General features: G+C 43.9%; 1 protein-coding gene across 1 annotated transcript in view; it reads left to right on the plus strand.

Annotated features, from left to right (window-relative positions):
- Window positions 1-25,964, plus strand: part of LOC138299144 (complement factor B-like) — a 212,219-nt gene that overhangs the window by 32,536 nt on the left and 153,719 nt on the right. Inside the window, exon 3 of the mRNA XM_069237203.1 lies at window positions 853-1,038. Coding sequence (XP_069093304.1) covers window positions 853-1,038 — 186 coding nt within the window. The remainder of the gene's footprint in view (window positions 1-852; window positions 1,039-25,964) is intronic.

A 25,964-nucleotide genomic window follows, 5' to 3' on the forward strand; every position in this document is an offset into this window, starting at 1 on the left:
CTTGCTACTACATTTCTTAGACTTTGAGCTAAGCTGAATTTCAACCTAAGATCTACTATCATAATATTACCTAACTTTCTTTAGTTATTCACTTTTTAACAATAACTTAATCCCTATGTGTGTGTGCTCACACACGCAGGCACACACATATATATTATAAAATGTGATACTCACCTACAACATACTCATTCCCTGCCCACAATGAGCTCCTCACCCTTCTTAGACCACACAACCATACATAAATAGAATCCACAACATAGAATTTACACATATACAGAATTCACAATATGTACTTACAACATATTGTAAACATTGGGAAGTACAAATTTATTATTCTAACACCAAGGCTTCATCCATTGACAATATCTCCGTAGTCAATATTGTGGGTGTACGTGCAGGTAGATGTATATTTTGATATTATGGTAGCGCACAACTGCATTGAACTCTCACTAGTCTATCCATTCCTTTACCCTACATGTGTCCTGAAAAGTAGAATGCATTTACCCCTTCATGGGCACCATATTATGAAGATGAATGAACACCTAGAAGCCAACAAACTAACAAGCGAGCAATACCCCAATTTGACTCCCAAGACCTCCCCTCCTCAGAGACTTGTCCATGTAGTCATCAACAACTTCAAAGATCCCCTTCCAGTTCACACTGTTGAATTATAATCCCCACTGCAGTGCAGAGCTCATGGCCCAGGCATCAGGTCTGAGAACAGGGAAAGTATTTAAAGCTTGTTACAGGTGATGGGTGATGGAAAACTACTGCTACAGATATTGTTACAAAAAATAAGGTTTTTGTTCTTTGTCATGTTAATCATGCTCTCAATGTTTTTTCTAAATGTAGAAGTCCGGTGCCCGACGCCTGTGGATTTTGAGGATGGTGCATACTTCCCCAGGCAAAATGTCTATCGCATTGGGGACACTCTGCACTTTGAGTGCTTTGAGGGCTACAAACTTCTCAACTCTGCCAACCGGACATGCTTAACGAATGGAAAGTGGTCAGGAGAAACCGCTATCTGTGACAATGGATGTAAGTAATTTATATGCATCCCGCATAAAAAGTGTTGAGGTAACCACAGTCAGATTTCAGGTGTAATGTTTAGTCTCCCCATTATATCTGTTTCATCTACATAAAACCTTGAATAAAAAGTGACTAAACCACCAAACATTTTGATTTATGGGCTGGTTGATAAACTGCCTTTCTTCGCCAAGGACAGCTAAACAATTAAACACAAAAATTACTCCTGTGGTGTAGCGCCAACCAAGCTAGATAGCACCACTCTGAACCAAAAGGAAAGAGTCCATTGATCGACTTTCATGAAATTTGCTCAGAAGGTAGCTGGATGAGCCGTATTGTGTGGTGGGAGCGTGTTCCTCGAAGAGATGCAGTTTCAACTTCTTCTTGAGTTGTAAGAGGGTTAGGGAACTCCTGTTGTCAGTAGGCATGCTGTTCCATATTCTGGAGCACAGGCAAAGCAGGTCTGCCTTCTGGTTCAATCTTTCCTGTACATTTTCCTCTCCAGTCTGCAGATATCTTAGCTACGGATGCATGACCGAACAACGCTTGTCTTTACCACGCATGCCTTAACAACTCGGTTTCTAGAACGAACCTACCAGTACATCGCACGTATTCACTACGCATGTCACTACCACAAACCTACACACCTTAAGCATGCATACCATTACCACAGACACCAATACCATGCATCTCTTTACATCGCATTTTTAAAATGTATGAAAATATACGGTTTTACATTAAAAAAAATAAAATGTATTAAATTTAAGTAAAGTATGTAAAATGAGGCAGTGCAATAATATTCTACAAAACATATTTTACATTAAAACATTTAAATATAATGTCACAGTACAATTAATATGTAACTCAGCAAATTTACATTGTTTTCATTAGTATTATAGTCCTTTCTTTTTTTAACCCTACCTGTGCACCTCGTCCCCAATTAAAATGGCTGTCGGTTTATGTGAGAAAGGTTCAAAAGCATCTTTTTTCACCAAACAAAATGAATATGCATTTAGTTAGATTCTAAACCACTTTATAGAAGGCATTCTAAAACATATTTTGAATTATGAAATAATACAAAAAAATATAAATTCATGCACCACCATTTTATGCTCAGTGGTACATTGACTTCGCTCATGACCGCACGCTTGAAAGAGCGGCGAGTGCCAACTATCTGCTTAAGTAAGTACAGCGGTTACAAGAAGCACCTTTCGTATTAACCAGATAAATCCCAATAACATATATTAATGACATTTCTAAAAAAAAAAAAATTCACAGATTATTTGCAGACTTTATTTTGAGCTAATTGACTGGAGTCTTACCAATGTAAGTCAGTACCGAAAGCTTTTTTTCCCTAAATCAGATTCAGAATTAAACTGGATCTTTTAAATAAACTTTTTTTTTTTTTTTTTTAAAGCATTGTTAGACATGGTTTGGGGTACATTGCTTACCTCAGGGCAGGTGCCGGGCAGTGGCTATGGGCAAAATTACTCTTCTTACTCTGCCAGGTACTTACCTCAGGGCAGGTGATGGACAGGAACTGGGGGGGGGGGAAATTACTATTCTGACTCTGACAGGTGGTTACCTCAGGGCAGGTGCTGGACAGTGACCGGGGCTATGTCTTGAAATAAAGAGCAGGTGGCCCATTGAAAGGAAATTTCATCCGCTTTTCGTGCTGCCTGTAGGATGGATTCCTTGACTTTGTAAGAGTGAAGCTTTGCTAGGATGTCTTGAGGGCGTTTCCTCCCAGGGGTTTATCGACCCACCCGGTGAACTCAGTTGAGCTTAATCTTTATCTAATCATTGTCTAGGACCTCTGAAAACAGGCCGATCACAAAAGCCTCCAGGTCTGGGCCCTCCACTTCCTCCTCCAAATTGCAGATTCATATGTTATCCCTCCAGGACCTTTTTTCTAATTCTCCACATTTCAGGAGGGAGTCCAGGAGCTGTGTACTGAGGACATAGGGGGTGATTCTAACCCTGGCGGGCGGCGGAGGCCGCCCACCAGAGTTCCCCCCTCCAGAATACCGCACCGCGGTCAGAAGACTGCTGCGGTTATTCTGGCTTTCCCACTGGGCTGGCGGGCGACCGCCAAAAGGCCGCCCGCCAGCCCAGTGGGAAACACCCTTCCCACGAGGAAGCCAGCTCCGAATGGAGCCGGCGGAGTGGGAAGGTGCGACGGGTGCAGTTGCACCCGTCGCGAATTTCAGTGTCTGCAAAGCAGACACTAAAATTCTTTGTGGGGCCCTCTTACGGGGGCCCCACGACACCCCATACCGCCATCCTGTTCCTGGCGGGCGAACCGCCAGGAACAGGATGGCGGTATGGGGTGTCTGAATCCCCATGGCGGCGCAGCAAGCTGCGCCGCCATGGAGGATTCATCTGGGCAGCGGAAAACCGGCGGGAGACCGCCGGTTTTCCTCTTCTGACCGCGGCCAAACCGCCGCAGTCAGAATGCCCTGCGGGGCACCGCCAGCCTGTTGAATGACCCCCATAATTTGAGGATTTATATTTATATTTTATATTGATTTCAGATTTGAAGGATTCAAGTGATGATGTTAGATCAGCCTTTAGTCCTCTCAGAGCTCTCTTCTTAAAGTCTCTTGGGGAAGACAGAATGTCTTCTTTAGGGAGGGCATTGTGTCACTCTAATTCGTGACCAGGGTGGCATCCCTCACCCCTGCAGGCATAAAGTAACTCGAGACCCTGTTGGATTAGGCTTTTTTCTGTGGCATAGAATCTGTGCTCATGGCCAGCAGGGAATACCTTGATTTTGTAAGCAGTGCAGTGAGGGCTGGTGAAGGACTGAGAAACCTTGAGTTAAGTTGTAAATCATGGTTTAGATGGGTCTGTGTAGATGCGCAAAGTGAAGCAGGCAAGACCGTCTCTCTAATTTGTGACTCGTCTATTGATCTGGAATTAGTCAGGCATGATCACTGCGGACATCTGTGTGTGTCATATTGTCACTATTGTATGCTTATGAGGGTGTTATTTTTCTCTCCCTAAGCACCAGGCACCTCATGGTCAACATGGGTCTGGCTAGGAGAGCAGTCAACCCTCCTCCTGGAGGGCTACAAACAGAACACTCAAGTCCCCTTTTCAATGTTGGCAGGGCTGGGGCATCCCCCTCAACCCCAGCAGTCGACATGGTGCTCATTCAGCTCCTGGGATCAACCATGTGGCTGTTGTCAACAATGGTGCCAGTGACTGTTGGGGCCTCAGGGAAAGTCAGGTGTGTTGCAGCTGGGGAGCATGGAGAGCCAAGATGTATTGTTCTTAGATACAACCTGTCCACAATAGCCTGAGCCTATGCCACCACTAGGTGAATTCTGTCCGCTAGGTGCACTCCGCCTCATGGCTAAGCTGCCATGTCAAGGTCAGGTAGTCGGGCCTCGCAGGTTGTGTATAGCTGCCCCGCAGTGTGCTCAAATGCTGTCTCCCAATGGTGCTGCTCAGCTGGAAGGCTGGCCAGAAGAGATTCGTAGGGGATCAGAGCACAACGGGAGCGTAAGCGCTGTCGCCTTTTTGAGATAAGTGTCAATCCTGTCGCGTGAATAGCAGGCCCGCCCAGCACGCATCACTGCTTCTGCAGTTAATAGCGCTGATAATTAACCCAGCACACCTCCTCACCGTTATCATGTACCCCCGCTCTTTGCTGCATTCAGTGAGTCTGTCTGGCCATGGTGGCCTCCACTTTGTCATCTAGGGAGGATTCAGGCCTCTCAGGAATGATGCAGTGTTGCTGATGCGCTTCCCTCTTGGGTGTAGGCCTGCCTCGCCGCACTGTTTCCGCCTTACAGGATTTATCAAGCTCTCCCCACGGGTGTCCTCACACTTCAATTCTGCAGCATGGGGGAGGTAATTTGCCACCGATGAAAGTCGGTAACCCTGAGTTCCCGCTATCGCTGCAGCAGAGCCCCTATGGATCACATCCACCTGGCTATCTTGGTTGGCCAAGCTCCCCCAAAAAGTTCCTTTCAAAACTAGTGATTTCAACAATCCATCCGCATGTAACCCCAAAGGAAAAATAATTACACTACTAGAAACCAGGCTACTAAAGAATAAAAACCATCTCAGGTAAAAGATCAGAAAAAAAGCACTGCTTTGAGAAATTGCTAAACTTTCATTTCACAGACAACAAAGTCTAAATGTTATTTCCTCTCAATTTTAGCGGAATAAAAACTTTTACTCGTCCCAAAAACAACAGTGTTTCTACAAATCATGCAAAACTTAGAGCCTGATTACGACTTTGGCGGTCTGTCTGAGTCGACAGCCAAGGTCTCGGGGAGGGGGCTGCTTTCATACCGGCGGCCTCCCCCCAGGTATGTTAAGATGTTTCCACAAGGTTGACTGGCAGAAACATCATATTACGACATTTCCGCCAGAAAGAGCGGCAGTAACATTGCCAGGGCATTGGTCTCTGCTCCGTTAAGGGAGTCAAGGCCAATGCCGTGGCACACCAGTGCCCTCAGAATGCACACTGTTTGCCTCCCTCTGGCCCCCAGCATTGGCTTTCCACCTGCCTAAATGGAGCCTGGTGGAAAAATTGTAATGGGGGAGGGGTATCACCAGCTTTGTGGCAGTCTCATCCCCACAGGTCTGGCAATCTGATGGTCTCTCTCCCTGACCTTATTATGACATTACCACTGGGCTGATCAGGAGAAACCTCCATATTTGGAGGTTTCTGATGGTCAGCCCAGCGGAAACAGTGCAGACGCATTGGCCTTGGCTCCACACAGAGTCGAGACCAATGCCGTCGCACAGAGGGGGCCTCTGGCACCCTCAGAATGCGCATTGTCTGCACAGCAGACAGTGCGCATTCCGAGGGTGCTAGGCAGGGGCCCCACTGTGCCCCCCAGCACTGGGTTTCTGCTAGCCTTTTCATGGCGGGATCACCTCCATGAAAATGCTGCTGAAAACTGGACTCGTGATAAGCATGGCGCCGCTGAACTCAGTGATGCCGTGGCTGACCACGACTCCCACCGCCATCATCCCGTCGGGAACCATGTTCCAGCAGGGTGCAGTCCCCTGGCGGTCCGAACATCAGGGTCGTAATGTGGCAGTCGGACGGCCAGCCTCGTAATCAGGCCCTTTGTCTTGCTTTAACTGTCATAGTAACATATGTAATCGTATGTTCCTTCCTCACCTTTAGTTCAAGATTTGATTATCTTCAATAGGGGTGCAATGAAAGAAGTTCAAAAGAGGTAAGTACCATCATTAAAAAAAAAAATAATGGAGCTGGCAGAAAGGTAGTTGTTCTGAAAGAGGCAGCGAAGATAAAACTATCAAATACGGAGGAAAACACAAAAAAGGTATCCATGGGTGGAACAAAAGACCAGCTATTGAGAAAAACTTCTGAGGCATGGGTTACAAGTTGGATGGAGTAATAGCTCTTGGTGGCTCCATCCAATTATAAATGGCCCAGTGTTTCCACACCTCAATTTCTGAGCCCGAAAAAACAGAGAACGAAGGAAAGAAAAAGGAGAGAAAGAAAACGAGAACGCAGAGAAAGAAAGGATAAAAAGGAGTGAATGGAGTGCTGCAGGGTTTTGGGACCAATTTCAGTTGAATGGCCGCCGCCACTGGCTGGTTGGAGCCACAGGTGTGCCTGCATTGACACTTTTGGATAGCAATATCTAGGTATGTGTTGTGCTCCCACTCCACAGCTAGTGTGACCCTGGGTTGGTCTTTGTGAAACGTTTCCCTCGTCCAGGTGTGGTTTTGGCTGGTTGGGATCTTAATCCACAATGTCTCTTGGTAGGCAGTGAAGGGCTTGTTCCCTCCTCCCCCCCTTACTTAAGGACTTCCTGTGGGAAGCTGACCCTGTTGTCCTCCTCCCAAGGAGGGAAGAGAAGTTTAAAAAATGGCAAGGTTGGGGCTTTAAGGTGCCTTTATGGAGGGGTGGACTACCATCAAAAATAAGGATTGTGACATGAAAGAGTAAGACTTTCACATTTATTGTTAAATAATTCAAGCCCTAACTTATGCAGCCACTGCATAAGGGTGTTCTAGCTTTCCGAGGCTGGTAAATTGAGTGCCATTACATAAGGTAATAGTAATCTATTTTTTTCTGCACTTAGAATTGAAGAACTGCAGTATGAAGTACTGTATAAATTTAAGTTATTATTAACATTTAGGAATGAGGAATAAATGTCAGTTTCCACTGCTGTGCCTATCTGGCAGTAGGAAGACATTGTGTACATAGGTGTAGGAAAGAGCAGTTTTTATCCCTCACCCTGGTCTTGTTACATTGTGGATATGAGAATAATCAATTTCCAGTAAAATGCTTAAAGAACCTGATTATGAGTGTGGTGGTCTTTAGGTTTGTAATGTGGCAGTCGGACCACCTGTGAACGACCAGCTCCACCAGGATCTACGATGCAGTGGTCTGGAGGATGATGGCAGTGCTAATCCTCCAGGGCACAGGGCAGAGCTGCTCTGGGGATTACAACCCCCTTCTCAGCCAGCGGTTTCATGGAGGTGCTACCGGCGTAAAACAGGTGCAGGGAGGGAGCCCCCCTGGCCAGCACCCTCGCAATATTGACTGTCTGCTGGTGCCCCCTGAAGGCTACAGCATTGCCCACGGGGTGATTCCGAGCAAGCCTGTTTCCTGATAGGGCAGCGGGTGGAAACTCAGTTTTCCGCTTCTGACCTAGCTGGACACTCTGAATAACTTCTGTGTCAGGAGTTTGGCGGACGGGCTTTCCCGTCTGACAAACTCGAAACAGGGCCCCAAGTGTCAAATTTGTCAGAGCTCACATTAGCAGATGTGCCATCATTTGCCCATCCGCAAAAGGGAATTGTGCAGGGCCCATCGAAGGCGGAAAATGTTTCCTTGTGCATGGTTTTAGGTTGTGGAGATACATTGGGATGACTGATTTCATGAAGTCATAAATGGAGCTACCCAAACATACTTTTTTGAGTATCACTAAGTAAAGGAATGCTCACACTGGGTCATGTCTGTCTTTTTATGTGTTTTATTTGTTATTTTCAGGGAGGAAACAATAATACAGATATCCAATCCAAATGTCAACAAGCCAGAGGTAAACAAAACGTGACATTAGTGTGAAAGTGAACAAAGACAATACCCATATAGTACTCTTCTTAATTACCTTAACCAGACTTCCATCCCTCGTTATTGCCCTGCCCTTCCCCAGCTCAATATAGTGCAGATTCTGTCACTGCTATTTGACATATTCGCTGCCACCATGGAATATACTGGGGAGGGTCAGCATTTTTCCAGGAAGCCACAATTATTGATTTAACAACAGTGCTAACCACTAAACACAAAACCAATATATATGAAAGGTATATAGGTTTCAAGTTCAATACCCAAAATGATAAACGTTGGGGTAAGTATCATCTCTGTCTCAAAACTTTTTGACAGTTTGCAGGAAAATGCCAATATCCTCTTAGTTTAAAACAAGTGGTAAGCAGGTGGAGCCTGAAACAAGTGGTAAACAGGCTGACCTAATCATTTTCAACCAAGTCTGGTTGTAAATTTAGAATTTATCCAGATATGGCCTATGAGACAGCAGAAAGGGCCCTCCAGATGTGCACCTGAATACCAGAGCCAGGGGCTTTTGGTAGGCCAGCACAGGCTGTCCAGCAGTACATTCTAGGGGTTCTGTGGAAAGAGGAAATTAAATTATTATGAGAGACAGAAAAGGCTGCTGCATTTATTTCCAGTATGAAGAGGAGCGGCAAATAATTAACATAACACAATCTACGTATGAAGCAACGCACTGCTCGCTGCATGAGCATCACTGTATCCATCATAGAGTGGGGGAATATTATCACCTCTCCCACAGGGAGGTACTATTCCATGGGTGTGCTAGGGGAGTTTGAGACACAGGGAAGGGTAAGGTGGCGACAGGGATGGACACCTGGGGCGGGGGAGAGGGCATGAGTATGGAGTGAGAAAAAAAATAATGGGAGGATTGGTCTCTGAGTGAAGGTACTGCAGTAGAGGGTACTGTAGTAGAAGTAAGGGTGTTTGAACAAAAAATTGAGTTAAAAATATTAGGAGGCAGAAATATCGGAAATTAATTGTTGTGACACACTAATATTGTGATGCACAAATATCGTTGACAAGAATATAGTTTTTTGAGAAATATTGTTATGTTTCGCATTTCTTTATTGAAAAGTCAAAACAGGTCAATACAGAATCAATACAGAGAAACAGAAATCCAGGAGTTCAGTGAGGGGGAAAAGTAGGGAGGATCTGGGAGGAAACGAGTCATTGCCTGTGGCAACATCACAGTAAATGAACATTGACAAAGTACAGGCAAGAGGTGTAAATCCGCCTGGTGTAGGCAGTGTGAGTAGAAATGGATACATATCTGGCTAAGGGACACGTCGTAAAAGATCAGGAATAGGGGAAATATCAGTGAATGGGGGGGTGATGCGGGAGCGGATGAGTAAGTAGTGGGGATGTGTTGAGATGTAATCAGCTGTCATGGCATCCGGGGGAAGGGGATCCTGTTCTTGGTCCAGGATATAGTGCTAGCAGGATGGGACTGTGGCCGGGGCCTGGAGAAAGGGCATCTACTTCTGGAGAAAGGGTGCTGCTCTGTCCTGGAGACCATAGATGATTTGCTTGTGGGAGGCCATCTGATACATTGCCACAAGCCAATATTCATGGGTAGGAAGTGTGGAGGAGTGCCAAGTGATGGAGGATGAATATTTTGGAGGGACTTTCAAGCTGCTTTGTATCACCCACAAAGCTATACATGGAACAGGACCGCTTTTTATCAGAAAGAAAATTACCAAATACATCCAACAAAGAACCATCCGCTCAAGACTGGCACTCCGCCTTAGAACACCACCATACAAGAAAAAGACTGTAGGTGGTACATCCTTCTCCGTCCAAGCAGCCAAACTATGGAATTCATTACCCCCAACTATAAGAGCCACAGATCATTTTCTTGTTTTCAGAAAACTACTCAAGAGTTGGCTCTTTCCTTCATAACCACCTTTTTCAAACAACTATGAACTGCATATGCCTATGTGGATAATTATTTTTTCAGATTATATGTATATTTCTATTTATTTATAGTTTCTTTGGAAAATATGTATTGCTACTGTCATAACAATAAAATACACACACACTCTTTTAAACCTGTCTGACTAAGTATTTTGTACCCATGATTCTAATTATGTATTGTATGTGCATATGTGTGTGTATTCATGTGTGTGTGTATAAATATATATATATATATATATATATATATATATATATATATATATATATATATATGTGTATGTATGTGTATATGTTGTTTCTGTGCTTGGCATGTTTGTGGATCATTGCATGGCTCCTGGTTTTTGGGTTGTTATACTAGATATCTATGAATTTCTGCTCTCATTTTTCATCACTCTTATGTCATGTCTCTATCAAACTGTCCTCCATTCTCACTCTGACTCATCCAAAATCCCTTCGACCACTTTCATCTCCTAAATATCTCTGCCTAAGCTCTTCCCTTCACCTCCACATCTAACTCACCAAACCTCACTCTACCTCTGTGACCTCCCACACAACCCTACTAAATTCTCCTGCATTCATCTCACCCTGCTACTATGCTCTCCCTAACCCTTCCACATACTCTTCCCCCCTCCACCCCCTTTATTCATCCCAAGCCTTTGGATTGAGTAAATGAAGGATATACTCCCAATAACACTTCTGGATTTCTTTCCTCCTCCACCCCTCCATTACTCCAGTCAATCTAACTAACAAACTCTCATATCCGCGGCTCAAATTAACTCATAATAATACTAAAACTGTACTCATTATTAAATTATACTAATCCATCACTAATTCTTGTTGGGTTCCGGAGTAGCGTGCTACTCATCGAAAAGCGCTTCGACGCCTCGTCAGGGGTAGTAAGCACTATATAAATACGATTACAATACAATACAATACAATACAATATTTTTGCAGTGTGCAGGAGGAGGCGGGAGAGATCTGGGATGTCTCCTGTGTCGTGTAGGGAGATCAGGGTGCGGCAAATGCGTTTTTTTTATCAGCAGCGTCTCATGCAATGTGGACCTCACTGTGTTCCAGAGGGGCTGGATCGAGGCGTAGTCTCATAGTATATGCAGTAATTCGCAACAGCCCTCAAGATGAGTGGGGTCGGAAGCCTGCCGCTTGCAGCTTCGGGGGGGCAATGCCAGTCGTGCACAGTCTAGAAGAGGCAGAACTTCAGGCGAGCTTCCCTTGTCCCACAGTCATACACCTCTAAGAGTTCAGACCAGTCCTCCTCCTCGTAGTCCGTTTGAAGCCGGGTCTGCCATTTCACATGGAGATTACAGAGGAGGGGGTGGGAGAAGAAGTGTCGGCTTAGTGGCCTGTAAAACCCAGAGATAACTTTGTGGAAGCATCCCCACACCTTAAGATAGGAGACTACCAGGGAGTGAAGGTCCAAGGTCGCGAGCTCACGCACCACTGGAGGCCATGCTGGAGTAGGAGGTGCCTTCACTACTGTTGGGGGGGGTACTCTGAATTCCTCTCGAAGAGCTGCAAATGGTTGGAGAGCACCTCCATCAAAATCCTGGGGCAGACTGTTGATGCCCACTGATTGCCACGTAGCCCAGTCCAGAACCTTTCCCTCGATGTAAAGACCTGTGTTCCCCCATAATGGTGCATGCTCATGAAGGAGGAGGTTCACGCCAAAGAGGTGGTGGGCTTGTTGCCAGGATTTCAGCATAGCCTGTACAATCGGGTTCGTGGGGTGCATCTGGGGCCCCCCGTCCCCGTAGAGTGGTTGCAGACCCTTCTGGCAAGCCAGGAGGGAATGCTCTGTTGTAACCCACAGGGATGGGTCAGGCCTCCCGGGGAGCCTGTAAGTCATGTGGGATAGATGCAGGGCGTGATGCTCTACTGAAGGAAGGCCCATACCACTGCAAGAACGGTGCGCCAGGAGTTTGGACCGGGCAAGGCGTAAGTGGTTGGGCCCCCAAACAAAATAGTGGATGCCAGCATCCATGGATCTCAGCATGGTCAGTGGGACCAATAAGGGCAGCATGCTGAGTACGTAGGTGAATCGCACAGTGGGACCAATAAGGATAGCATGCTGACTACATAGGTGAACTGCAGCAGGGTCACCATTGGGACAGCCTGCAGTCTCCCCCACATTGATAGTCCAAGGTGGGACCATTTTTCAAGGGGTCTAGGTTACCTGTTATCAAGTGTTCCAGGCCCCTGTTGATACTACTTAAGGTGAAAGGGGTAACCAGATATCCCCACACACGTCGTCATTCGCAAAAGGGGTAGAGCTTCACTTTTGTCAAGAGTAATAGTGTTTTAAATAATAGTGATCATCTTAATATTGTTTTCACTAATATAGAGGTTACAAATATCGTGTTTTAATTATTTTAATTTGTTGTAGTTGCTATATTAATTTTATGTGTTACTATTGTTTATGTAAATGTTATTAATTGTTTTTAAAATATAGCTTGTGATTTTAAGTGATTTCGATTTTTTAAATTAATTTTTAATAGCAAATTATAGTGTTGAAGTGGATTTTTGGGTTTGTACGGGGATAGGGTGGTAAGTTAATTAGGTAATAATTAATAATTATTTAATTAATTTTATTTAATTATATGATTGATATTTATTATGTAATTTATGTAAGACTGATTTAGGGCCTCATTACGAGTGTGCCGGTCCGAGAACTGCTACACTCGCGTTGACGGTCGGAAAGCCACATTCCGGGTGGTCTGACCACCCAATTACAACCCTGGTGGTCAGACCTGCCAGGGGACTGTCATCCTCACCCGGAACATGGTTTCTGATGGCATGATGGTGGTCAGAGTTGTCGTCAGCCAGGTTTCCGCTGATTACAACTCCCCTCACTGCCAGCCTTTCCATGGTGGTTTTGACGGCATGGAATGACTGACTGTGAGCATGTGCTGGGGGCTGCAGGGAGGCCCCTGCACCATGGAAATGTGCACATTCCGAGGGTGCTAGTCGTCCCTCTCTGTGCTACAAGATAGCCCTCAGCTCCTTTAAGGGAGCAGAGTGCTGTCTTGTAGCACTGTTCTTCCTGTCTGACTGGTGGGATCTCTTCCTTGCAAAGTTCCCGCTGGTCAGACCGGCGGGAACATTGTAATAGGGTGTTAGGGGGGAGAACCCTACCACCATGGCGTCCTACCCGTGAGTCTGGCGGTCCCACAGTCGGACTACCAAACTTCTAATGAGGCCGTTATTTTCATTATATGTTATTTGTGGGCCGTTAGGTTTCTATTATTAATTGTTCATTATTTAATTGATTTTTAAATATGTAAATTGTTGAATATTTATTTTCATTTTATTTTAGTTGTGGAATACTAGGTTTGTAGGGGTCTGTGGTAGGAAGTTAACTAAGTGATAATTAATTATTAGTAAATTATTTCATTTGTTTTAAATATGTAATCTATAAAATAGTTAATTTTTTTAAGTGTTGACTGCTAGGTTTGTAAGAGTAGAGGGTAGGAAGTTAATTAATTAATAAATGACTAACAATTATTTATTAGTTGATTAATATTTTATTGAAAAGTAAATATGCATATTGATTGTTGTAGTTTTTTAATATGCATATATACATATATATTTTATAATAATTAAATTATTACTAGGAGCTTAATAATTTTGGTATATTCATGGGGTTACTCATAAATGTAATTTGTTTGAAATGAATTACTCTCTGTACTATTGTTTAAACTGCAGTAGGAATAGTAAAATTGACCTTTTGCAGTTCAACAATGTCCTTACTGTTGCGCTGTTTGTATTGGGAATAGTAAATTTCACCCCAATGAAATTCTTCTTTTTCGCTAGTGTTGCAGAGACTGGAGTGGGACTAGTAAATTTTACTCCTCCAATGTGCAACACTTTCCCTACTTTTGCCCTTGTTAGAGTGGGAAAAGTCAATTTAATCCCCCTGAAATCCAACACTTTCTTACTATTGCTTAGACTAAAGTTGGAATACTAAATTTCATTTGTCCGAAGTCCAATGCTTTCCCTACTGCTGCACTGACTGGAGTAGGAATATTAAATCTAACCCCTCAGAAGTCCAACATTTTCTCTAATTGTTGCCTTAACAAGAGTGGGAATAGTATATTTAATATTCTCAGACTCTAATAGTTTTCATAATAATGGTTAAATACATTTTACAGCATTCATTTTTTAGATATGTTTTGTTTTTTTGTTTTTGTTTTTCTATTTATTTTAATGTTGATAGTATTTTTAGAAAATGCATTTTTGGGGAGTTTTCAGTTTTTAATATTTTATTTAATTGGTATATTTATTTCTTTTTCAATTGTTTGTACAATTTTATTGTGCACATATGTTATATATGTAACAAATATATCTATAGAACAGTATATTCAATTTATTAATATTTGGGATGTATTAATATAAGTTTTTTTATACTAGCATATTTAAAATATAAAAAATATAATGTAAAATAAATGCTTTTACTGATTATGTCACACTATACAATATATGTGTATTTGTGTGTTTATACAAACAGATATTTATATATAGTATATATTATTGGATTATATTTAATTTGCAATATATTACATTTGTATATTAAAATATTTATAATTTATTACTTTATTTATTATCAAATCAATATTTTTATCTATTTTTGGATGATATTAGTGTAAACTATATTTTTTCCCTTTATAAGTATAGGAGTACAATACTGTGGCAAACAATATTTTTGACACAATGGGCCTGATTATGAGTGGCGGTCCGATCGCCGTGGCTGTGGGGGTCCGACCGCCACATTACGACATTGGTGGCCTGATCGCAAGGAGACTGCCATTTCCACCAGGATCTCTGATCCCGACGTGATGGCAGCTGTCTTGGTTGTGACCAGCCAGGGCGGTGCTGAAGTCAGCACTGCTGTGCTGATTACAATCTTGTTCTCTGCCAGCCTTTTCATAGCAGTTTCACCTCCATGAAAAGGCTAGTGGAAAACAAGTGCAGGGAGCTATGGGGGGCACCTGTGCTGCCCATGCACAGCACCCTTGAAATGCGCACTCTCTGCTGTGCAGCAGCATTGCCACCGGCTCAGTTATGAGCCAGGAACAATGCTGCTGCACCTTTTCGACTGGCTGATATCAGCCAAGTGGGAAAGTTGTAATAGGGCCGTTGAGGAGCCCACCAGCACCATGGAGGTCTCCTCGTCAGGAGTGTGGCCGTCGGATGTTTCCGACCGCCAAATTCGTAATGACCCCCAGTATTTTTGTCAACAAAATTTTTCACCACTGTTAACCAGAAGCAAGGAGTATTATGCTGAGCATGAGAGTGACAATAAGCAATCAGCTACACAGATATGCTTCCAAAGGCTGGTATCTTATAGTTTTACATCAGTCCAACCAAGTCTCTTCAAACATGTTGAACTAGAATGTGAATGGCTTAAACACACACTCAAAAAGAGATCTGATTAGGGGAGAATTGGACAAAATTAATGCTTCAAGAATATTGGGCTCATAATGAGTTTGGCAGATGGTTTACACCGTCCACCGAACTTCCGACAGGGAGGTTGCCGCCATGCAGGCTACCTCCCCACCGGCCCCATTAAGAGTTTCCCAATAGGTCAACGGGCGGAAACTCAGGTTTCTGCCCACTGGCCCAGTGGAAAAAAGCCTACAGCATTGTCTACAGCTCGTAATCGAGCCGGTGGCAATGCTGTAGAGCGCAGGGTGCACCAGTACCCTCGCAATGTTCACTGTCTGCAAAGCTTTGTGCGGACTTGATGCTGTGTTATGGTCGAAATCCAAACAGGGAGGAGTGCAGCACATTAAAAGATTCAAGACATGCTAACAAGTGAACATTGATATGCCTTTCAATAATCTTTGCAAGTAGAGGCAGCAAAGAAATGGGTTGATAATTGGCCCAATTTGTAGCTTCTAAGAGCGATTATTTTTTTTTTTTTTTTTTTTACTAACGGTAAAGCAAAGGCATTATTCAATGCCTTCGGAACTGCGTCACAAGATAGGGAGATTTTCAGTAAGTCAGTGAGAATGGAAACCATGGTGTTCCTCAGAGTTCAACTGATCCACTGACAAAGGATCTAAGGGGGAACCCAATTTTATGGCCTTTAATAGGGCTAAAACCTGTCTGCCTCCAATGGCTGAAAGTAGGTCAAATTATTTTGAAGGTCTGCAGTTCCCAAAGTTGTATCAGTTAAGGTCACTTATTGCTCAAGGGCGAATAGATGGCATCAATTTATTGCAAAAAAATTCCATCAAATCGTTGAAGTCTTTTTGCAAAAGAACACGGCGAGGTGTTACAATAGCCTGATTTAAGAAAGATTTTACAATCTGAAAAATGTCCTCAAGGGCATTACCAGCTGTAGAAAGTTTAGCTGAACAGTCCATATCTCATGCAGATATACAAGCCCTCTAAGCCCTATTGTAAATTCTAGAGGCCTTCTTCAACTTCGCTTTATCTTCTGCAGCATAACACTTGCGTCAAGCACGCTCCAATGTTTTACACTTTTTCTTTAGGTCTAGTACCTCATATCTAAACCAAGGTGCACGAGGACTTGAGTTAACTGTCCTTCTGGGCTGGAGTGCAAGTACTTAATCCAAGTTTGATCGAATCCAGTGGTCTGGTATGGAGATCCAGGAGTCCAAGGATCCCTCCAGCTTCAGTATCGAGCTTTGGAATCAAGAGCATAATTCCATGTGATCCAGCATCTAGAGAGGATAGCTATGGCCTGATGACCTTCTGCCAGGTCCCGCCCTTAATTATAAAAGGAATTACTAAGGGAGCAGATCAAACTAAGAGATGCGTATGTTGCACATTGTAGCATACTGAATAAATAAATAGCCTGCTTTGTGGGTGGGTTTGTTGACAAGGAGTTGAAGGCCCAAAGCTTTAAATTCTCTGATAGTGGAGGTAGCAGTATTGTAATTAACATGAATAAAATAAGCATTAAAATACCCCAGAGCCGAGAAATTGGTGCATTTAAGAACATAGGGAGATAGTGCCTCAGGCAACCTCAAGCTCCAGCTACTGGCCAGGCTGGGAGGACAATAAATTAAGGACCCAGAGAAAGTAAATATGTTTATAATGCTTAAGGAGAAGAACACACTTCTGCAGTCAGCAATAACCAAATTAACAAGCTGCAGCAAAAGCCTGACTAATAGGTAATGGCTAGCTCCCAACCCCTTTTCCCAATTCGGACTTCTCTAGTTATACTGCGTCATGGTGGAAGGGTACGTATAATATCAGGTGCAGAATACTCACTTAGCCAAGTTTCCGTGAGGAATTCTGCATCCACCTTATGATCCTGTAACAATTTGAACTTTTCTAAGTGGCAGTAAGCTAAAGAGCAGCAGTTTAAACTGTCAGAAAACAGTAAGTCAATAGCTTCCTCGCAACTAACGGCCCACGTTGCCGGAGGCGCCAGACAGTACTGTCTCTATGGGTGATTGCTACAATGGCTACATCCCTGGGGTAGTGTAAGAGGGTCCCGGTGGCCCTACAAAGTGGTGAGTTATAGGAAGTGTTGTCTGGTTAGCAAGCTGAAAAGAGTGTGTACTGGAGTCCGCTACTTCTATTAATTTGAAGTTGGTGGATGAAGTGTAAATGAAAATTATAACTATAACTTTCGAATTTTTAAAATTTGTGTAGTTTAACCTACATTTGCATAGTAAAAATGTGTTTTCCTAACAGAAACCTAGCTTTAACCTTTGGTTTTTTAATTGAATTTCAATGTTTGTAAAATGTTTAGTAAAATGTATTTCAAATTGTAAAGTCCAGTGTCACAGATGGACAGTTGTTATGTGGAGTGTTGTACAGTACAGTGAAGGAGAGAGTTGTAAAGCCTATTGTCATTGAGTAGAGTACTGTAGTTTGGCGTGTAGATTAGAGTGTAGTATTGTATCGTACAGTGCAGTAAAGTGTTCTATAGTGTGCTGGCATGGTGTCTCATTTAGTGGAGTCAAGTATCGTAGACTAGATCAGCGAGTTGTACAGTGGAAACGTGTGTGGAGGAGGGTGTTTTAGACTATCAAACAGTAGAGTGTTTTAGAGTGGAGAAGGGTGAATAGAGTGTCACAGTGTGGAGTATCATCAAGTGGAGTGTCGTGCAGTACAGTGGAGGAGAGTGTCGTAGAGTGCAGTGCTGTGTCATACTGTTGAGTGGTGTATCGTAATGAGACGTTGGGTGGCATGTCAAGTGATTTACAATGTAGTACTGTGGCATAGAATGGATGGCCAAAGAGTGGAGTAGAGTGGCATAGAGTGTAGTACAGTGTTGGAGAATGCAGTTGCATACAGTGGAGTAGAGTGTCGGACAGTGGAGCAGCCTAGCGCGGAGTATAGTACAGTGGCTTAGAGTGGATAACATGTAGTAAAGTGAAGTATAGTGGAGAGGAGTACACTGGAGTGAGGTAGTGTAGAGTGGAGTAAAGTGTCAGAGTGGAGTGGTGTATAATGGACTATAATGGCATGGAGTGCGATAGAGTGGCGTGGCGTGGCATACACTCAAGTAGAGTGTTATAAAATGGAGTACCATGTTGTATAATAGAGTGCAGTATTGGAAAGTGATGTAGAACAGAGTAGAGTGGCACACAGTCTAGTTGATTTTTGTAGAGTGGAGTGGTGTACAGTACAGTACAGTGTTGTAGAGTGGAATGGCTTACAGTGTGATGGAGTACAATGCCACAGAGTGGCGTGGAGTGGAGTAGATTGAAGTACTCTGTCAGGGTAGAGTGGTGTAAAGTAGGGTGCAGTGACATATAAAGAGTTGCGTGCAGTGTTCTATAGCGAACTAGAGTGTTGTAGAGTATTGTACAGTGGCGTACCGTATGGTACAGTCTTGTACAGTTGAGTGAAGGGGTATAGACAGGAGTAAAGTGTCAGAGAGTGGCATAGAGTGTAGTACAGTAGTGTGTGAAACAGTGGAGCTGCGTCGAGAGGATTGTTATAGAGTAGTGTAAAGTGAGGTAAAGTCCCAGACAGTGGAGTAGTGTCAAGTGGAGTAAAGTACAATAGAGTGTATTGGTGTGTCGTAGAGTAGAGTGGCATGGAGTGGAGTGTACTTGCGTAGCATAGGTAGTAAGTTGTTATAAATTGGAGTAGAGTAGAGTGCTGTGACATATAGGAAAGTGGTGTATAGTGAAATAGAGTGTTGTACGTTGGAGTGTGAAGACATAGAGTGAAATATAAAGTTTGACAGTGGACTGTAAGGAGATAGATTGGAGTAAAATGTCATAGAGTGCCATGAAGTATGGTATACTTTTGTAGGGTGGAGTTATATAGAGTGACATGCAATGGAGCGGCATGGAGTGAAAAGGCGTATACTGTAATGGTGTACAGTGGATTACCATAAAGTGGAGCAGCATACAGTGGAACAGCGTACAGTGGAAAACTGGACAGTTGAGTGCAGAACAGTGGAGTGGCGTGGAGTGGAGTGGTGTACAGTGGAGTAGGGTACAGTGGATTAGCCTAGAGTGGGGTGGCATACATTGAAGTGGCCTAGTGTAGAGTCGAAGAAACTGTTATAAATTGGAGTGGCGTCTCATACAATATAGCGGAGTGCTGTGTCAGACAGTGTTGAAAACTGTTGTTGAGTTGAGTAGAGTGTTGTACAATAGAGTGCATGGGCATAGAGTTGAGTGCAAATTGGAACAGTGGAAGTTATGGGAATAGAGTGGAGTAGGGTCTAGTAGAGCAGCATAAAGTGTGGTAGAGTAGAGTTATATAGAGCATAGAATGAAGTAGTACAGTGGAGTGGTGTAGAGTGTAATAGGGTATAGTGTAGCAGACTGCAGTGGAGTGTTGTAGTGTGTAATAACGTATAGTGTAGTTGCTTACAGTGGAGTAGCGTAAAGTGTAATAGAGTATCGTTTAGTAGCGTACAGTAGAGTGGCGTACAGTGAAGTGATGTAGACTGGAGTGGTGTATTGTGGGGTGGGTAGAAAGTAATAGCATATAGTGGAGTGGCACACAGTTGATTGGGATAGAGTGTAATACGATACAGTAGAAGGGCAAATATTGAAGTTGCATACAGTGTAATAGCGTAGAGGGGAGTACAGTGGAGTGGCGTAGAGCAGAATAGCAGAGAATGGAATAGCGAAGAGTAGAATAGCGTAGAGTGGAGTGATGTATAGTGGAGTGGTGTACAATGGAGTGGGGTAGAGTGAAAAAGCATTATAGCATGTAGTTGAGTGGCCTGGAGTGGCCTCCAATTGACTAGCGTTGGATGGAGTGTCACAAAGTGGAGTGGTGTACACTAGAGTGGCGTAGAGTGAAATGACATACAGGGGAGTGATGTACAGTAGAGTTACGTAAACTGGAATAGAATACAGTGGAGTTGTGTACAGTGAAGTGGCATACAGTGAAGTGGTGTAGACAAGAGTGACATACACTGGAATGTGGTAGAGTGTAATAGCGTGCAGTAGAGTGGCGTACAGTGGAGTGGCGTCCAATGGAATAGCACAGAATGGAGTGGGGTAGAATGGAGTGGAATAGAGTGGAGTAGCATACCGTGTAATGACATAGAGTGAAATAGCATATGCTAGATTAGCGTTTAGCGGAGTGTCATACAATCAATCAATCAATCAAGTAATTTATAAAGCGCGCTACTCACCCGTCAGGGTCTCAAGGCACTGGGGGGGGGGAGAGGAGTGGTGTACACTAAAGAGATATAGAGTGGAATTGCATACAGTGTAAAAGCGTAGATTGGATTGGCATAGATTGGAGTTGTGTACAAAGTAATAGAGCAGAGTGGAGTGGCATGGAACAAAGTGTTGTACAGTGGAGTGGTGTAAAGTGTTATAATGTATAGTGGAGTACCATACAGTGGAGGGGCGTATAATAGAGTGGTGTAGATTGGAGTGCCATACAGTGGAGTTAGGTAAAGTGTAATACCATACAGTGGAGCGGTGTTCATTGGAGTGGCGTCCAATAGAATAGCGTAGAATGAAATGGCATAGAGTGGAGTGCCATACAATAGAGTTGTGTAGAGTGAAGTAACGTACAGTGGAGTGCCATACATTGGAAAAGCGCACAGTGGAGTGTTGTGGAGTGGCAAACAGTTGAATACAGTAGAGTGGATTGGCGTAGAGTAGAATGGCATAGAGTGGACTAGGGTATAGTGGAGTAGTATCTAACTTAGACTTTACTAGAAGTAAATTACATTTGTGAAAACCGAAAAGTAGTAAAGAAAGTGTGCACACTGGAATTGATGATGAGAAACCTTGCACAAAGTTCCTCCCCTGTCCTTTTTATATGCTCTGCTGAAGTAAAAGGTGGGTTGGAATGGTGTGATTGATATAGCTGGTATGAACATTGCCCACACCTTTGACATTCCTCGTGCCTTATCTGTCCAGCTGGTGAACGCCCTAACCCTGGCCAATCAATTGGATCCATCAAGTAGGGGACCCAATAAAGATCGAAGTCAAAGGGCTTGATTTAGATTCTGGCGGTAACGGGTCCGCAGCCACATTTTCAACCAGAACATCATACGTCGACTTGGTGGTCCGCCTGTCCGCCTGATTTAGATGTTGGCGGTCCCATAGATGATAACCCGCCAGAGTCCCGCCGACTCTGCCAAGAATTTCCATCTGCCGCCATTGCTCGATAGGAAAGAGTCACTGGCGGCGGGACTCCAGCCACACTTACTGCTGAGCAGATTTGGATGTGCCTTACCACCAAGCAAAATGTGGCTGTCCGACCTCCAATTCTGACTTAGCGGATTGTGGGGATTGTCACTGCTGCCACTGACCACAGAGAAAACATGATCCCTTTCCCCGCTGGACACGAAGGTAGGGAACCTGCATTGGCTGTGTATGTTGAAAGGGTCAATGCACATGAGCTTGGGACCACTGCAGACATATACATGTTGGTGTATGGTTTTTTAGATTACTGTGACATGCCTATGTCTGGTACACAAATGGGTCAGACACAGATGGGAACACACTGGTACACAACACATATCGCATATATACACACCTCTCATTTTGGTGTGTAAGTATTCATTTGCAAATAAATGCTGGCACCACAGTGATGGTACAATCACACCTGTCAACTGTGTCCATGTTTTCACCTTGAAAGGGGACCTGTACCTGTCCTCTTGTTCTTCGAGTTGTTTGTATAAGTCAGTATATGTGTGTGTGTGTGTGTGTGCACGCTGCGATTAGCTGGTTGAGGTGTGGCGGAAGCTGGAGTAGGTGGTATGTTGTGTCAGTATGTGTGCCACTTGCATATGACATTGATGTTTTGTGTATGTTGTGTTGTATTGCTGCGTGCAACATTTATGTGAGTGTTGTGTGGCGGTCGTTGTTGTAATGTGTGTAGTTGTGCTTGTGTGTGCAGGTGTTTGGGTAGATGAGTGTGTAGTTGGGTTGGTTACAGTGGTTTTGTCGTGTGTAGCGTCAATAGTCTGTGTGTTGTGTCATGGATGTCTGGCAATGTGTGTTTACGGCATGTATGTGTTGTGGTGTGGTGGAATGGCAACGGATAATGGTGTGCATATGGTGTGTTGTGTTATGTGTGATGCAGGGGGACACATGTGGCAAAGGTACAGTGAGTGTGTTTGTGACTTACCTGCATTCCACATCCACTGCCATTGTACGTTGTCTATTGGGTCCTGCAATGTCCTCCCTCTGTCAGCAAATTGCTACCAGTACACCACCTGCAGGACTGTAACATCAAAATACTGTGGGTGTAACTCGGTCGACTTGATGGGCTTCTCAGGTCCATTGTTGCTGCGGTTTGGCAGTAACACCTCTAAGATCTATATCAGGCCCAAAGTGCCCTTGATGTTCAGCTCCAGAGATAGGGTGTGTTTAGAGGACTTTGTGTGGTGCAGGTTGGAGCCCATATGTTCCCTTAAGGGCATTCCTGAACTTTAGAGAGCTCATATTATTTAATTTTTCTTTCATACAGCCGCTTCTGTTTTTCTTAACCCCAATAACTACTTATAACATGCAAGGTGCTATAACATGAAAAGGGCTGAATAGGAGTCGGGCAGAGCAATATTCTGAACACCTGCAGAGCAGCAACTATGAGTAGATAGGGGTAATGAGAACTAGAACAGGATTAGTTTGCTTTCTGGAAGGATTTATTGTATTTTTTTTAAGAAGTCTCAGAATGATTCTGCAGTGATGCACAAAGCAAGGCTGAGATGTGTCTGGTATGAGAAACCAACATTCTTTCGATACAATGCAGCTTTAGAAGCAGCAGAAGACTGGTCATAAACAAGCGTTCATGTTGGTAGCAGTAGAGCTTTGTAAAGTGAGAGTATGCAGGAGCCTGATCACATATTATTTTGACTAGAGACAGTCTTGGGGACCAGCCCTGACAGCCTATAAGAAGGAAGTAGGCATACAGTATACAGCATGTGATGCCAGTTGCCAACTGATTGTGTGAGTATATCTCCACTGCATACATGTGTGGGTGGCTCAGTGCAGACCCTAGGCCATTGTGCTGCCTCAGACAGCTGCTCTTTCTGAGGGTGTGCATCGGGAAAAGCTGGACTGTCGGACTGCCAGTACGGCTGTCGGGAGGACCCTGCCAAGCTGTCGTATTATGATATTCCAGCGGGCTGAATGGCAAAGAGAGTGTGGCAGCATTGGCTTCAGCTCTACGGGAGAGGCCAATGCCGCTGCACTGTCTGTGCTGCCAGCACAGTCGGGCATACCCTTGCCACTTAGGGTGACAACAAAAGAAATGATGGATTAAACCCAGATCTGTGACTGGGGGTGAATGTTTGATTTGTTCCTTATTCCGTCCATCATCTGTTCTTTTTGGTTTCTTGAGTTGGCACCTATGAGGTCACACCTCTTTCCAAAGAGACCTGGTGGGACTCTAAAATTCCAGTAGTTGTTGCTGCATTGGTTAATTTCTTAGTACTAGACACATGCCAGACTGATTGGCCTAACAGTAATGTCTATCACCCGCCTGAGACAACCTTGTAATTCAAAATATCTTTCATAACTCTGGCACTACAAAAAGCAATTTGATCACTGCAGGAGAAAACTAAAAATGAGGTGCTTTCACATCCAGTTTCCAGAGCCCAGATCCAAGGCAACTCCGTTTTGATTCACTGGTCAAAGATATTTGCCTACACCTTTCCACCATTCCCCTTCCTATGCAAAATCACTTTCAAAATGAGCAGTGCAGAATGAAGATCATTCTCATTGTACTAGAAACATGAGGCAGTTGTGGTATCCAGATCTGCTTTACTTGTTGCACCAACCTCACTAGAGGCTCCTGTTCAAGACCTGCTTTCCAGAGTGTCAGGCAGGATTTACCTCCCCAACCTGCTTTCGCTGAACCAGATTGTCTGGCTCCTTAGTACGTACAATACAGTACCACGTACATAGGACTGTTGGGAGATATTGAGCAAGCAAAGAGACTGTGCACTCCCATTCACATGTCTTTAAATGGAAGAGGTTTTGAGCATAGTGTCTACAGAATCAGGTGGACCCAAGAATGTTTCAAGAAGCGATGATATTACCTTTCTTTGTTGGAAAAAGCTGGCCTTCAGTTCACTTCTATTAAAGTGTAAGTGGGTGCCATCTCAGACATCCTTTTTACACAATCTCAGTGCTAATAGATCTATTGGAGGAATGGATGAGCTTCATGCTACATGTTTGGAGGAACTTTGTCTGTTTTTCCAGTGAAATCAAGTCTCCCTAAGAACGCACCCTTCTTTTCTTCACAAAGTAATTTCAGTCTTTCACATAAATCAGACAATCTCACTCACTTTATCAGTATTATTCATTTGACAGAAAAGGCTCTCCATACTTTGGATGTTCTAAGACCTTTGAAATATTATTATTTGGACAAGACCAAGGGCCTCATTCGGAGTTTGGCGGAACTCCCGACTGGGAGGTTGCTGCCACACAGGCAGACCCATTTAAGAGTTTCCCGTCAGCCTAGCGGGAAACAGGCTACAGCATTGTCTCCGGCTGGAAAGAGAGTTGGTGGCGATTCTGTAGCCCGCAGGGTGCACTAGCACCCTACAATGTTCACTGTCTGCAAAGCAGACAGTGAACATTGTGATGGTGCTGGGCAGGGGGACCCCCTGTGGCCCCTGCACCTGCTCTCCACCAGCCTATTCATGGCAGTGGTACCGCCATGAGAAGGCTGGTGGAGAATGAGGTTGGAAGCGGATTAGGATTTCCGCCACCGCCAGACCTCCAGAATCCAAGATCCTAGTGCAGCTGTCGGTTCCCTGGTGGTCGGACTGCCAGGGTTTTAACGTGGCGGTCGGACAGCCGCATTACAGCAGTCCAGACCACCACCGCGAGTGTGGCAGCCGTAAGACCGTCAATGAGTGCCCAAATCTGTTCGACAGCCCAAATAATTATTCATAAATTATGGCATCATGAAAGCAAACAATAGCCAAATAGATAGTTTCTTACATGTTTGGTTGCCACAAAAGTTGAACAAACCTATTCCAAGTAAGACTAAGGCTCCTGATCGTAGCAAAGCAGCTACTACTGCTCTCATGTGGAATGTGACCATTTCATATATTTCAAAAGTAGCAGCCTAGACATAAGTGAAAACCTTTGATAAATATCAATGTCAACTCTAACTTTAGAGCAAGGCCTCATTCTTCTGCAACACTTGAGTCCTCTTCACCATTGTTCTAGGAACCCTCCTCCAGGGTTGAACGTTCCCTGAGAATCCCATGACAGAGACGGAAAGTTACCTACCTGTAATGCTAGCTCTCTAAATCCATAAACCAACCATGCGTCTCCCTTTTTAAAATGACTTTTGTGAACAGTAAATGCTGACAGCAAACCTTTCACTGCATTTACTTCAAAACAATCTGCCTCACTGACCCTGCACTGCAGGGTGGGAAGGTTGTTGATTCTGAAGTTTCTTTAAGGTGCTGTGTCTGATTACCCAGTAAAGGATATGTTTTCTCTTTATTTTGGGGTTTTAAAAACTGTATAGTTTAATGGTGTTTTCTATTTGATAT

The sequence above is a fragment of the Pleurodeles waltl genome, chromosome 6, assembly GCF_031143425.1.
Source record: "Pleurodeles waltl isolate 20211129_DDA chromosome 6, aPleWal1.hap1.20221129, whole genome shotgun sequence".
Taxonomy (NCBI): domain Eukaryota; kingdom Metazoa; phylum Chordata; class Amphibia; order Caudata; family Salamandridae; genus Pleurodeles; species Pleurodeles waltl.